At 49.0% G+C, this 14,966-nt stretch overlaps 1 protein-coding gene across 1 annotated transcript; it reads left to right on the top strand.

Annotated features, from left to right (window-relative positions):
- Positions 1–307: 307 nt before the first annotated feature.
- On the top strand, positions 308–9,070 carry SLC2A2 (solute carrier family 2 (facilitated glucose transporter), member 2). The gene is made up of 11 exons (XM_009864322.1): positions 308–342; positions 830–925; positions 1,459–1,733; positions 2,238–2,362; positions 3,131–3,246; positions 4,400–4,562; positions 5,302–5,489; positions 6,177–6,281; positions 8,027–8,128; positions 8,459–8,662; positions 8,851–9,070. Exons 1-11 carry the CDS (start codon positions 310–312, stop codon positions 9,040–9,042), a joined length of 1,599 nt encoding a protein of 532 aa, XP_009862624.1. The 5' UTR covers positions 308–309; the 3' UTR covers positions 9,043–9,070.
- Positions 9,071–14,966: the final 5,896 nt, after the last annotated feature.

Raw genomic sequence — 14,966 nt, 5'->3', positions numbered from 1 at the left:
AGGGACAGCCCCGAACCAGCCTTTCAGCTGGATCATTTGAATTTCTCAGGTCCGCTCCCTGTCTCTGCTGGTCCTCTCTTCTTTTGCCAGCCCTCCCAAATACAGGATTGGTAGTGGCCAAATAACACATGGAAGGCTTGGGTTTCTTATTAACTCCAGAGTTGATATAGTCCCCATCTCTTGGAGCGCGAGCCAGCTTTGCTGCCTCCATCCCAGCCCTCCTGTCCCTCCTTCCCTGCCCAAGCTCCCACCTCGCTCTGAAGTCCAGGACAGTGACGGCTCCTGGGAGGACAGCAGAGAAGCTGCGGGATGGACAAGAAAAGCAAAATGCAAGCAGAGAAGGTAACCATGGCTCAGTGGTATTTTTGCACTAGAATTTTTACAGGAGCCCAGCACTAAGCAATGGCATTTATTGCTTGCTAAGACCAAAACCAACCAAAAAAAAATCCCCTCCCCTAATTAGTTGCTCTTTGATGTCTGCATAAGTGCAAAGGGGTTCAGGGGGTTACTTTTAATTTGTAAGAGCTCCATCAGCTCATTGGAGAATTTTAACTGTGATGGAAGGAAGTAATACTTGAAATAGCACTGATGAAAACCACTGTTTGGGTCGTTTTTTCCTAACTGTTGTTTCAGCAGCGCTGCCCGGGCGCTGGGATGGGGCAGAGCATGTTGCTGCTGCTGCCTCGGCTGGCGGGCCCGCCCGAGCCACCCTTGGGCGAGGACGGGCAGCGTGGCAGCCAGTCCCTTGGGACAGGACTGGGGTGCAGCTCACCCAAGTTCGGCAGAGCTAGGACAGCAGGGTGAGGCTCTTCTCTGCTTCCTTCCCCAGCACCTCACGGGAACGCTGGTCCTCTCCGTTTTCACCGCAGTGTTGGGCTTCTTCCAGTACGGCTACAGCCTGGGTGTCATTAACGCCCCCCAGAAGGTAAGCTGAGCCACCCCCCAAGCTGTGCACAACCAAGGAACAAGGGCTTCAGGGCAGCCAGAGTTGGTTTATCCCCTGCAGAAGGTCTCCGGGGGGCTCTGCCCCTTCCCCAGGTGTCATCTCCAGCAGTACAAAGCCCTCGCGATAAGGTGAGACAACAGCGAGGACCCCCCTGCTGTCAGCCCCCAGAGAGGGGCACTGCAGGTCGTGGTGCTGTCCCCACTGCTACACGGTCCTTGTGCCCAGACTGAGGGACAGCACCTCCCCGTGGGTGCCAGAGCCGGACACCGCGCTCACCCGGTCCCCAGGAGTTGGTGTTGGATGAGGGGGGGATGCTCCCTCCCCGGTGAGGGTCTCCGTGCTGGGGAGCTGTGGGAGACTCCAGTATTTAACCCTTGTAGAGCCTGTGATGAGAAGCTTCTCCTAGAGCAGGAAAAAAACAAAAAAACAAAAAAACCCCCACCAAACCAAAACAGGGGTGGGGGTGGTTATAGATCTGAGCTGATGGCGTTTTCCCTCTTTGCCCATGACAGGTGATAGAAGCCCACTACGGGCGCGTGCTGGGCATTGCCCCCCTGGACAGACATGCCACCAACGTCTCCAGGGAGGATGGCACCGTCACTGTCCCTGGCACAGAGCCCTGGGATGGCACTGAGGGGACGCTCGCACCCCCGGCCGACATTGGCGAGGACCTGGCCACCTCCCCGCACGTCCTCACCATGTACTGGTCCCTCTCCGTGTCCGTGTTCGCCGTTGGTGGCATGATCTCCTCCTTCACCGTGGGGTGGATCGGCGACCGGCTGGGGAGGTGAGAGGACCTTGTGACGCACGTGACACAGCCCAAGCCTTTTTGTTCGGTTTTTCCCCTAGAACTGTTTTCTCCACATAGAAATACAATTTGTGTTATTTCCCCTAATCTAATGGAAACAAAAAAGAAAGAACCTCAAACCTCTAAAATACTGTTCAAACTATCACAGTCTATCTTATTAAAACCCTCAATTGTAAATCAGGGATTTTATTGCAACTTCTAGCACTTCAGAGAAGCAGCTGATGAGCAGTCTTGATTAACTTCCAAATCCCCCCTCTCCACAGCAAAAGGGAGAGGAGGGCATTTGACCAGCATTTTTACAAGATGTACAATATACTTCTAGCTACCATGAGTGCGCCCTTGCCTGATATTTTTCAATGCCTATGATCATTAATTTTTGCCCTCTAGTGCTGATTAAGTCACTTGATAGCTCCAATCGCGTGTCGCGATGGCTGTTGTGGCTGAGGTGCCAGAAGGAGCTGTGCTGCTGCTGCTGCCTTGCAGGGTGAAAGCCATGCTGGTGGTGAACGTCCTCTCCATCGCTGGGAACCTCCTCATGGGGCTGGCGAAATTTGGGCCGTCCCACATGCTCATCATCGCCGGGAGAGCTGTCACGGGGCTGTACTGCGGTAAGTCCAGGCGAACCAGTCCCTCGATGGGTGCTGTGTGCTCTGCGGCTGCAGTTAAGAGTTTCCTATATTTTTTTATTTTTTTTTTATTTTTACTGTTCAGAAGGGTTTCTACAGGTGGGAGTTTCCCTCTTCTCCCTGTGTCTGTCCTTCTCTATCCAGGATGTTTCCCACAAGTATTTGTGTTGGCTCTGTCATGAAATTGGCTTATTTTACGTAGCCTAGAAAGGAGCGAGTCCCTCCTCTGTATCTCAAGGCTGGATCTTGGTAGTGGCTCTTGTAAGAGTATATTGTTAGCCATGCTGTTTAACAAGTTCCCTAGACAACGGTACTATCTAGCAGATAGTACAGGAGCAGTGTACATAATGCTGGTAAGATAGTAGGTAAATAATACAGAATTACATTAGAATTAGACATAACAGCTCATTATCACCGTTACTGGCATGCAAATACAATATTCCACTCTGAAGGTTCAAGGCAAGTTTTAAGAAAGCTCTTTGCTCTGTGATAACTTCTCCCAGCGGACGATCTCTGCTCCATGCTCATATGTGTGTGTTCAAGTTTAAAGGCTTTCTGGCTTGGGGTAATGAATCTGTGGATATCTGAGCACTTTGCGAGGTGCAGGTGGTTCCCAGCCAGGCACGAGGGGCTGGGTCAGACATGGGGGGCAGCGCACGGGCTCCAGCCTCCTTTCCTGTTCGGGAAGCGGTTGCTGTCGGTTGCCGAGCTGTGGTCTAGAAGAGGTGACGCCCGCGTGTGCTCATGCAGGGCTCTCCTCTGGACTCGTGCCCATGTATGTCAGCGAGGTCTCTCCCACGGCCCTTCGAGGAGCGCTGGGGACACTGCACCAGCTTGCTATCGTCACGGGTATCCTCATCAGCCAGGTAAGAAGGAAAGCGCACAGGTCCAGAGAAGGCATTTCAGAGATTAGGGATACTCCAGAGATACACTGGGGTGTTACTCACCATTCCACCCCAAAACTGAAGGAGAGTGCAAAGCTCTAATGGGGTTAAAGTCCTACCTTGAGTCAGAGGTGTCTTAACAAAGATGACTTTTCACGAAATGAAAAGTACTTCTGCAAATAATTTCTCCCCTCCCCTAGGAAGTTTTTGTAAGTATCTCATGAGAGTCAGACTGGATCCTGAACATGAGATCCCTGATATTAAGGTACTCAAACATAGCTTCCTCGGAGAAGCAGGGAACCCAATGTCCCCTGTCAGCATTGCCTGGCGTGGCAGGAGTCCCAACTACTTGACATAAATGTACAAAGCACCAATGCACCCAGAAAAACTTAATGTAACCACAAAGTTCATCTGATTTGATGATTTGGGGAAAAAAGCTCACAAGGTATGTCCCGCCAGCCTCCCTGACTGTGGGAATACAAAAAATGTTTTACAAAATGTGGAAGGAGGAAAATTGTAAGTACTCACAACCCCTCTGGAGCACCTTTTTCAATGCCATAATCACACGCTGAGGCAAAGCTCAGTTTAGCCTGTTTGAGGAGCCCCACGCTGTGGCCCCAGTGCTCAGTGCTGGCTAGCAGCCAGGCAGATGGGACACCCCACGCTGCATGGACCTCCATCCACACTCTGCTCCGTTGTGGAGCTGCTTAGGACACATATGCCCATAAAAACCCACACCCTAAACATGCAGGACAGCAAAGTCTGAGGAGAAAACATTTTTGTCAGCCCACCTGTATTTACTGAGCTGTTTATGGAGTGATTCTGGCCAGGCACAGGTCTCCTGCTGGTGGCGTGTCCCAAGGAGGACCAAGTCACCCTGGGGTGGGGAACAAGCTCGCAGAGGTTTATCCCAGAGCACCCATAAGCCAAAGTCTTGTTCATGACATTTTATGCAATGTTTGTCCCCTTCTTGTAAACAGGCATCATAACTAAATAAATCAGATTTTTAGGACTAAGAATTGGTATTGCCTTCTAGTTTCCCTCCAAATTGTCGCTTTGAAATTCCATCGCAATCAATTGCTTTCTTTTCCCAGGACGCACAATAAGCCATTCACACATACCTCCATTATTTCAGGTCCTTGGACTAGAGTTTCTTCTGGGCAACGATGAGATGTGGCCTTTGCTCCTTGGTCTGTCCGGTGTGGCTGCCCTCCTGCAGTTCTTCCTTCTCTTATTGTGCCCTGAGAGCCCTCGATACCTTTACATCAAACTAGGGAAGGTGGAGGAAGCTAAAAAAAGTAAGAGTCTGGAGTTGGATTTACACTCTACTTAATACTAAACACCAAAGAGAAAGCCTGGCTGAGGTCTCACACATGTAAGGGGGTATAGCTGCTCCATCCCATGCAACACATTTACAGGTGGGACTTTGGACACTTGCATGTAGTCACTGCCTAAGGCACAGTTGCTTCTGCCTCACTGTGGCTGATGTAAGCCTTCGCAAGAGATTGCGTTTAACAGATGTCACCCCCAAAAACCCCGCTGAATTGGAAGGGATTTCAACCAGGTATAAAGATTACATCTTCTGGGGGGCAGCTGATCTCTCTGTCCTAGCTGCAACTACACAGCAAATCCACAGCGGTTACCGCAACCACTCATACATCTTCCTCCGTAGTTGGTTCCAGCCATCTCTGAAAGGAGTAAGCACAGTCAATGGCAGGACACAGCTGAAAATTGAGATAAGAAGCTCTGAGCTGCTGAAGTATAAATTAGGTCTGGACCAGAAACTATTTAGACATGTTTGCATGAGACTAGTAAGAATTGCTGGGGGCCAGGACTTGAGTGCAGTGTCCCAGAGCTTTTGCCTAACTTGCTGCCACTTGACAAGCAGACACAGTCTTGGGGCTTGATGTGCCCTGGTTGTCCTCAGAGCAAGAGGACACTACTGTCCATGGGGTCTGAGTTGTGGCTAGAAAGATTCCTGCCCTTACCCTGCCTCTTATCTACCACTCAAAATATCATGTCGATTTTTTTAATAAGGTTTGAAAAGGCTCAGAGGAAACTGTGACCCAATGAAAGAGATTGCTGAGATGGAGAAGGAAAAGCAAGAAGCTGCTAGTGAAAAGAAAGTCTCCATAAGGCAGCTCTTCACCTCTTCGAAGTACAAGCAGGCTGTCATCGTGGCGCTGATGGTGCAGATTTCTCAGCAGTTCTCTGGAATCAACGCGGTGAGTCTCCCCACAAGCTTTGCCTTTAAAGAAATACATGCTGAGCGTGAAAAGTCAATGCTGGCTCATTCCAAGCCACGTAGGGGGGAAGACAAGGCTTCCCCATGACTGCAGGAGGCTCCTTGGCCACCACCATCAGTGTTGAAGGCAGATCTCACCGCCAAGCCAGGCTGTGGGAGGGCAGGAGGGGAGGAGGGTACAAGGGAGTTCAGCACAAAACCATCCACTAACCACAGGGTCAACCATTCATTTACCTCCTGCCCTTTAACTGCCACCAAACAGGAATTGCCTTGTTGTTGGAGACGAGGAGAAATTTGAGTCATTTCAATGGAGTGAGAATATTTTAAAATAATTCATCCAAAACTCAATCGTATTAGGGTATCTGTCTCCAGCGCTCAGTGCTGGTGATCTGGCTTTCAAGATTAAACACAGGACTACATGGAAGGAAACAGTTTTAAATGTGCAAATGCAGTAGCTCAGGACAGGAATTTCAATGGATTTTTAACTCCCTCAGGCTCCTTTGAAAGCTCCAGCTTTAATTATTTTAACAAGCCATTAAAAGTTGAAAAACTAATCATAATTAAATTACTTCACATCTCAGCCAAGCAAGTGCAACTCTTCCCTCAAGAGAACAAAAAGTTCCACCAGCCCTGTTGACTAATCCTTCATCCTCATGTATTTTGATAGATCTTTTACTACTCAACAAACATTTTTGAGAGAGCTGGAGTTGACCAACCAGTTTACGCAACCATTGGCGTTGGAGTGGTGAACACGGTCTTCACTGTTATCTCAGTAAGTAAATATTTCTGCACCCCAGACTACAAAAACACGTAAGCTACACTGTGGTTTTGAAATGCAGTTTTATCCTGGAGCTGGGGCTGGGATGTGCAGTTTCGCAGGGCTGACCCTGCACACCTTACAGGAAAGATGATTCCCTGGGCAAGACTTGTTTGAAAAAACAAGCCTTGAAATAAAGCCCATTGCTACCAAACAGCACCACTAAATGCCTCATGAGTGAAAACTGCATCACTGTGCTCAGGGAAACTCTGATAGCTCAGCATTTCCCCAAAAAATAAAAGAGTGAAATTCTAAAATTGCCCTCGAGGAGCAGGCAGGGGATTGGGGTTCGATGGGGAAGCCAGCAGCTCGCAATCTCCCTCTTACCTGTTATCTTTCAGTTTGTTTTCTGTATGTACATAGCACCTGCAGGAGTGATATCCAAAGGCTATTCCACAGTAATAAAAGTAATCTAGCACCCATCCTCACCGTATCTACGCAGTGCTCTGCTGCAATAAAAAGATGGTTCCGTTTTCGCAGCCTTTCCCTTCGTTTGTCTCTCTCCTGAGAGTACTAAGACAATTCTTATCAGCAGGCAATTTTTTTTTAATGTGGCTGTTAATATAACAAGATCAGGAAATGCCAAGACCATTTCCCTCACATCTCTAGAGAGACTTAGGGAGAAAAGGTCTTTTACCCTCCATGAAGCAGGACTAGCTGCAAGGTAGAAATAAGAGAGGAGAAAGCATGTTTATATATTGTGAAATGAGGCACGGAGGCATGCGGCTGGAAGAGGTCTTTCTCTTGGAGAGTCTCCCGTAGTTCGATTTCCAACCAGGGCTGTGGTACTTGTAGCCTGAGGCATTTGCTCTTTGCTTCTTTTGGCCATGAGCACTTAAAAATTACCTGCATTTGTCAATAAATGACAGAGCTCAAAAGGCAGAAAGACTGACAGCTGGCTGGACCCTGGCATGGGGAGAAGGAAGCGCAGAGGCTCATCCTCTGCAGCTTGAGGAGTTGGCAGCATGAACATTCTCCAGCAAAAGAGACAGTCCCTTGGAAGCAGAAATCCCTTTCTGTAATGACAGGAAAGGTTGAGCTGATGGCCAAAGGTGTCCACAGGCCAAAGGAGATGCACTGTCCTCTGGAGTTACCCACGTCTCCCCATCGGGTGAAGTGATTAATACAGACTTAGATGTCAAAAGCTGGGTGAGGTGATGAGTTGAGAAGGAACAAGCTAAGCCTTGTGGCTTCCAGGGAAGAAAAAGGGGTCTGGGAGCAACTGGAGGGAAAATGCTGACTCCAGGTGCTACACAACTCTCCCTGCCCTAGGACAGGCAAGGTGCGATGACCCATGATGTGACCTGAATCATGCTACATTTTGAAGGCTGCTTCCAAACCAATGCAGACCTAGTAGGTTTATTTTTCCTGAGAGGAAAAAAAAAAAAAAGAGAGAGAAGAAAAAAAGTTCATAGTCAGCAGCACATGTGTAGGAGTGGTGGAAAGTCCTGAGCGCTTGGAAATGCGTAAGCGCCAAGTACACGTGGTTTTGCCTTGCCTTTGGCAGGGTGGCTCTCCGTCTGGCTCCCTAACAGCCACCAGCAGAGCTTCTGACACTTGGAAACCAGCACCTAAATCTCTGCCATGAGAGCAAGAGTGTGGTGTGGCAGTGCTAACGGGTTGCTCATTGCTAATGGACCTGACTGAATCTCCTGAGAGCTGTGGCGCCAGAAACTGAGCTGCTGCACGTGTTTCCACAGGTCTTTCTGGTGGAGAAGGCGGGCAGGCGGTCTCTGTTCCTGGCTGGTTTGATGGGCATGTTAATAAGCGCCGTGGCCATGACAGTTGGACTTGTGCTCCTGGTAAGGCTTTCTCTCTGTGTTTTCTCCATGATGTGCAAACAAGAGAAGACAAAGCACCCTTTAAAGTGAATGTTTTGCCCTGCTGCAGGCAAGGAGAGGGCTTGAAGGTACAGCTGAGCTGGTATCTGTGAGCTTCAGCATCCCTCTGCAAGTGCCAAGGCTGGCGCCACACACCCAACCAGAACCCGGCACAAGAGTTTAGAGTTTTAATTATTCATGTCCAGTCCCTATACATCTGAATAAATTTCTCTAAAAGAACCCTAATTAAAGTAATTAGTGATAATTGACAAGAGTTCTGTTGGGACTGTAACTGAGCACTCCCTCTTGCAGAGCCAGTTTGCCTGGATGAGCTACGTCAGCATGGTCGCGATCTTTCTCTTCGTCATCTTCTTTGAAGTCGGGCCTGGGCCCATCCCCTGGTTTATCGTCGCCGAACTGTTCAGCCAAGGCCCACGCCCGGCCGCCATCGCCGTCGCTGGTTTCTGCAACTGGGCCTGCAACTTCATCGTGGGAATGTGTTTCCAGTACATTGCGGTAAGAAATCCCTCCAAAACCAACCAAATAAATGGCTGGCACGACCCCACCAAGCCCAGCCAGACGTGGATGTGCTTCCCAGATCTCCATCCCCAAGCCCCGCTGGGCACCTCAGCCACCTGGGGTAGGCAGGGGAAGCCATCCCTGCGGCGCTGACGTGGTTGTCCCTTGTTCTCCCCCCATGGCAGGATCTCTGTGGACCGTACGTGTTTGCGATCTTCGCAGCTCTGCTCCTGGTATTCTTTCTGTTCGCATACTTCAAAGTACCAGAGACAAAAGGGAAGTCCTTCGAGGAGATCGCAGCTGTGTTCCGCCGCAAGAAGCTCCCGGCCAAAGCCATGACCGAGCTGGCAAACCTGCGAGGCAGTGAGGAGGCATAGACATCACCACGCACCCAGAAAGGAGGGACTGAGCACAGACCTCCTTCAGCTGCTGCGGGTCACACCTCCAAGCTGCAGGTGCTAACTGGCATTTTACTCTGAAATACTTGGTACATCTGGGCTGCGGGAAGAGCCAGGGAAAGGACAGGAGGAATATGTTACCTGTGTGTCTCCGTGCCCCACTGGAAGAGCCCAGTGGAATTATGATCTTACTAGTTGGCAAAGTATGACATTGAGCAGGGTCATCACTCAGGTGGAATGAAGGAAAGGGGTCAGCGGGTGCTGCAGCCTCATATTTTGACCCTTCTGTCCCATGTTTGCTGCTTCCTTCTGCTGAGTGAGCTGACGCCTTGAGAAACCAACGGCTGGTGCAGTTGTGCCACCAGCACACAGCACTGATTGTCCAAAGTGCTAAGGAAAACAGACTGAGCAAAGTCCCCCTTACTCTTGATTGTGCAGAGGAAGAAGGCGGATCCCACCTGAATCGGTCGGGAGGATGCGGCTCATTTGCCCTGCCATCTGTGCTTTGCTATCTGCGATTGCTGTCCAATCTCGTAAGGGTTTCTCAAGTCACATTTTTTAGGAGAATCTTAGAAACTCTGGCTGGGCTGCTGTGCATTTTTTTGTTTGCTTGCTTCAGCCAGACAATTTACCTCCTCCTTCCTCCTAGGAAGCCTTTTCCCCCTCCCTCATCCCTGCTACAGCACAAGACACAGCACAACATTGACCACACACCAAACTCAGGCACTCCTGGCCCCCCAGGAGATTCAAGTCCTGCTGCCAGCCCTCCCACGGTGTGACCATCACCAGGTCACCTCCCCTCCCTGCTCCTCCTTCCCCGCCCTCCGCACCTGCCTTCCCCTCCTTTTCTACAACACTTAGACCCACAGGCTCCAGCTTCAGCTGAGGCGTCAGGCCGTCCCTACCGTAACAATTAATTAGAACCAAAGGGAAAATGGGTGTTGTGGCGTTAACTGGAAGGTGTCCCGCAGTCTGACCTCCACTTTGCCCCACTTATGTTTTTGCTGGATGTGCTTCAACCAGGATAGTGTGCAAGCAAGAGGTTGTGCTGTTTTTGTAACCTTGTTTGTGCTCCTTTATGAGATACCTTTATGTGACAAAAACTGCAATGATTTCTCTTCCTTCTTTGAGGGATATGTTGGAATCACTGTAAAGCCTGCTCTCTGTTTGCTTGATTTTTAAGATTTTTATGTTCCTTGATGTGCTACTGGGCTACTTTCTAGCAACTTTCTCAGGATAGGAACCTATTATTTATTTACAGACGAAGCACCAGCATTGCTTGGTCATCGTGACTGCCAGTGAAGCAGTGAACATAGTCTAACAGAGGACCAAGCAGAGTGAAAAGCTTGAGAATAGATGGGTTGAGGAGTATCATAGGCTGCTGCTGTGGGTTTGGTTTTATGGAAGATTCACGTTCTTTTCCAAGTGCCTGAACTTTTTTCCTTTGTAGACTTTACTCTCTTCTGGTCCTTTCCAAGAGACTGGAATTGTAGCCACAAGGTCCACTGGGACAAGTGTCTGGCCCTGGTATGTGCACTGAAGCAATAAGCTTGTACCAAAGGCTTTCCTGGAGTGACTGCTGGGATTTAGCAAGAGGAGAACTGGGTCAATGCTGTCATGTTCTACAGCGGTGGCAGACCTGGGACTGACACAGGGCATGCACAGAGCAACCTGATCTAGATAAAGATGTCCCTGCTCACTGCAGAGGGGTTGGACTAGATGACCTTTAAAGGTCCCTTCCAACCCAAAATATTCTGTGACTCTACACAGGGTGTATGGGAACCAGGGTCCACAGACGAGAGCCCCGGAGCTGGGGTGCCAGCTCTGGGTCGAACCATCAGCCTGTGTGCTGCAAACAGGTCTCCTCAGGTGATACCAGCTGAGACAACAAGCTCACAAATGCTCTGTGGTGTCTACTGCAGTTAGTTAAATATTGTAATGGATTGTCTGAATGGAGAAAAAAAGAAAAAAAAGAGATGTTATCAGCAATGTTATCTATGTCTGTTACATAAAAGTGACAATGAATAACATCTATGGCATGTGTTGGCTTGCGCTGTTGTGGGGGGTTTTCCCCTCTGTACATTGCAGACTTATGTCCAACTCCAGATGGGAGGTATTTTCCAGGCAGAACACATTTGCTCCATGGGTGGTAATTGCCGTGCAAGCCCTCAGCTAAATCCTTTTGAAATGGATGGTCCAGAGGTGAGACTGCAGGCTTGGGAGGCAGTCCTGGAGCTGGTTGGAACTGGTGGGATGAACCTCCTGCAGGTGTGCTGGAGTCTAAGCCCAGCAATCCCCACTGCCCACCTACAAAAGCCCAACATACAACACACCTCTGCTTCCACAGAGGCTGCTGCAGCTTAAAATTTGGTGCTGGGGCGTCTCTAAGCATAATGGGCAGAGGGAGAGGTGGGGTTCAGCGCAAATTTGCCCCTGCTCTGAGAGCAAAGCCAGGTGAGGTTCCTTCCAGGAACAGGAGGTTGGGGTGGCAGGGGTGGGGTGGCACGGAGGTGCTGGCACCGGAGTCCTGGATGTCCCCGCTCAGTCCTTCTGAGCCGGCTGGTCCCTACGAACAGGAGGGCTGGAGCTACAGCAACCGTCATACCGGTGGTTTAACAAGAGAAAAGCCACCCAAAACGGCTTTGCTAAACTTCTGCTAAGCTTCGTCCTAACGCCTGAGGGGCATCAGTCAGTGACACTGCCAGTAACTCAGCAGCGAGGGGTCCTTTAGCGGCACTCGAGCAGCCTGTCTTTGTTTCCCTGATGTTACCAGGTGAATGACAATGGAAGCACATACATCAGTTTAACAAAGCCCACCACACTGACATTCCCCACAGCCTGAACTTTCTGGAAGATCTGCCTGGGGGTTCAGGGGCACTTAAGTAAAACGACTCTGTAACAAACCCGGTGTATATTTAATCAGGCTTTCTCTCCCTGTTTCATCCCACACCTCTGTGAAGCTTTTGGCTGAGCCGTGGTTAAGACCATGCAGTTTGAAGCAGGAGTCTCAGAGCTGGCAGACTTCACATGCCAATAATTTACTTTTTTTCCCCCTACACTATCAGTCTCCTTCCACGCTGGGACCTCCCACTGGGGACCTTCTCTGACCTTCTTGGGCCAACTGGACAACGTGCCTTCAATGTGTTTTACTATTCCCATTTATCATTTCATTTATTGGTATATTCCTCTGGAGGTGATGCTTGGCTTATTCCTGGGGTGTTTCAAACCAATTCTGCTACTGGTTGCAGCGGGACGGGCAGGATTTGCAGAGCTCCGTGCTGCCGAAGACTCCAGCAACCCTTGTCCTCACCAGGGCCGCGGAGGAAGGATGAAGCCGATAACGCCGAGCTGAACCATCACAAGTGCACTTTTACTACGTATGACGCTGCAGGAAGGGGTCATGCAAGTTAGTTAAATCCACAGATATGTTTACTTCGGTCTTGTCACATCAGGCTGGTAATTAGGACTGTATATTTTATCTGTCCTTGCTAAACGCAAGTTCCAGTTCAGGCTTGTTCTTGAGACACAGCTTGTTGAATCATTATTTTTATCTCTCAGCGTAACAGTTTTACTAAGTTGCTAATCATTAAGAAAATTTAAAAGACCGAGCCATACTTATTAGCTAAATGGTCGTTGCACTTTAGTTAACATGAGAAATGTGTTCTCATGCTGTGGTTGGCTAATAATGCAATATAATTAATAATCCCTGAGAAAGCATCTTGTCAGCAAGTGCTCTGACAGTGTTTTCCTAATGTGCTGAGATGACAGCCATTAAGACTTTTCTGTTGTGTCAGATAAATGGCTAACAATATCTAGTTTCCCACTCTCCAGGCATAATTTAAAAATTAGTTTGACTTCCCTAATCCAATAAACTCGGGACATTTGGCCCCATTAACACTTTCCACACTAATTTATCACAGATTTTTCTGCCTCAGTTCAACTTGTTTTTCATCACTGGGAAGCTCTACCCTCCACCTCTCGAGTCAAAACGCTGATGAGGATGAAGCTGACCCAACTGCTGCCTGTGCAGGGACCAAGTCTTTGAGGTATGACACATTTTCTGAGGTGCTCAATGTCTTTATCTTCCACTAAAAACTGTCAGAGCTGAGGAATTCCAAGGCAGGACATCAGTTCTGGATCCAGCAGAGAGATTTAAGATAACCAAGCCTGTGCTCAAGTGTTTCACTAAATGCTGAAGCAACTGGCAAATTTTCCCCAGACCTACAGCTCAGCTATGCTGAGAGGGAAGGAATCTTCTCCCTAGCAGGGTGGCAATAAATCCTGGCTGTAGACCAGTGGTCCTTAAATTTTACAGGCTGTAGAAAGAACTGCAGACCCGAGGCTTGGGTAGCATCTTTCTCAAGACTGACGGACAGCAGTTGAAACAGAAACAGTTGCCCAGTTTGGAATAGGGTCGTTTACACTTCTCACTGCTGCAGTGGCTTAAATATCATCTATAACTGCACTTCAGCAAAAAGGCTTTATTTAGTCCAGATATCTCAAGTCATCCAAAATGGATCTGTTAATCGTGGAAAATCAGCTAAACTTATAATCTGACAGCTGAGGAAAAAGAATTATCAGTAGTGCATAGCCCCAGCCTGCTCGGGTTTGGATTCAGAACACGTGGTAGTTCTCTCACAAAGTATTTTATTAGAAGAAAAAAAGCGCTTAGAGCATGTGCAACTAGTCATACACTTGCAGGTAAAGAAACACACTCTGCACGTGTTAAAAAAACTTAACAGAATGACCCAGATTCTGTTTATCAACTGACATGGAAGAAAAATGGGCAGTTCCCCAGTGTAGAACGTATCATCACTAGAGCAGGCTGGGTGAGGCAGCATCCACTGAAAACTCTGGTGAGCGCAGAGAGCCACTATCTCGACCCGATGGAGTGTTATAAAGGGCCCCGTGTAAATGAAAGCCAAACCTATTTCCTTGGGTTCCCACTGTACAAATTGGAGTGCGATCTATGTAACCAAAGGTGGGACCACAGGCAAACAGATCACACAGATTAATACAAATTAAATCAAAGATCCCATGACGAACCATTTGAAAATGTGATGTTAAACATGACTTGTGTTAGCAGCCCCATTAGCACACAGACAAACTCAAGGTCTCAGGACAGAAGGCAGCACATTGCAGCCCACGGTGCTGATGGCAGAGGCCAGCTCTGACAATGTCACCACATACCCCACTGAATTCCTGTATTTTTCGGTTTGCCTGGTGTTCATGTCCCCTTGTTGTGAGGGAGAAGCCTGCGTGCCGGAGGTGGCATATGCCTCCAGTAGGGTCTCCCATGCCAGACAGGTCTCAACTGAAGGGTCAGACTAAGTGTGTCCGTGGTTAGGGTGGGCTCGTTAGCATCCCGGCAACCATCCTAGGAGACGGACGACTCTAACTCCAAACCCAGGCAGATGGAGCTTATTTAGCCCTGTAAGGCCATCCATCTAAGAGAAGGATACTCTAACTAAACCTACATCCTGAGGACGTTGCTGTCACTGTCCAAGCTCGCTAGGCCCTGGCAGATGAAGCTTAGGAGTAAAGGGTGATGCCAGTTCTGCACATGCTGAGCCTCACCTAAAAAATCCATTGGGCCGGCTTGGAAGGTTACACCCGCATTTGTACAGTCCTGTAGCAAGTGTGGGTAGAGCCCTTCCCATCTCTTCATTTGCAAAGCCTAGCCATGATGAGGATGATGATGGTGTTCATAGGTGATGCATCTGACACCCTGCAGGGCTGGGCCCCATCCACCGGCAGCTCCACAGAGCAGCTTTGAGTGAGTTCGGTCAAACCGTTGAAATTATTATGGCACTTGACTTGGGGCACTTTAACAAATACAACCATTTTGCCTCGTTTTGCTCGGAATCCATCGGCGTGGCAGCACGGCCGCGCCCACAGCCAGG

The sequence above is a fragment of the Apaloderma vittatum genome, unplaced genomic scaffold (assembly GCF_000703405.1).
Source record: "Apaloderma vittatum isolate BGI_N311 unplaced genomic scaffold, ASM70340v1 scaffold40992, whole genome shotgun sequence".
Classification (NCBI taxonomy): domain Eukaryota; kingdom Metazoa; phylum Chordata; class Aves; order Trogoniformes; family Trogonidae; genus Apaloderma; species Apaloderma vittatum.
The sequence above is the reverse complement of the archived record's forward strand: the minus strand, read 5'-3'. Positions and strand labels throughout refer to the sequence as shown.

What these genes read in the sequence shown, in the direction of transcription:
- SLC2A2 (XM_009864322.1), top strand. Translation starts at nt 310, where the DNA reads ATGGACAAGAAAAGCAAAATGCAAGCAGAGAAG. An exon ending in ATCGGCGACCGGCTGGGGAG is followed by an intron (nt 1,734 to 2,237) that starts GTGAGAGGACCT and finishes GCTGCCTTGCAG; the next exon opens with GGTGAAAGCCATGCTGGTGG. An exon ending in CAGTTGGACTTGTGCTCCTG is followed by an intron (nt 8,129 to 8,458) that starts GTAAGGCTTTCT and finishes TCCCTCTTGCAG; the next exon opens with AGCCAGTTTGCCTGGATGAG.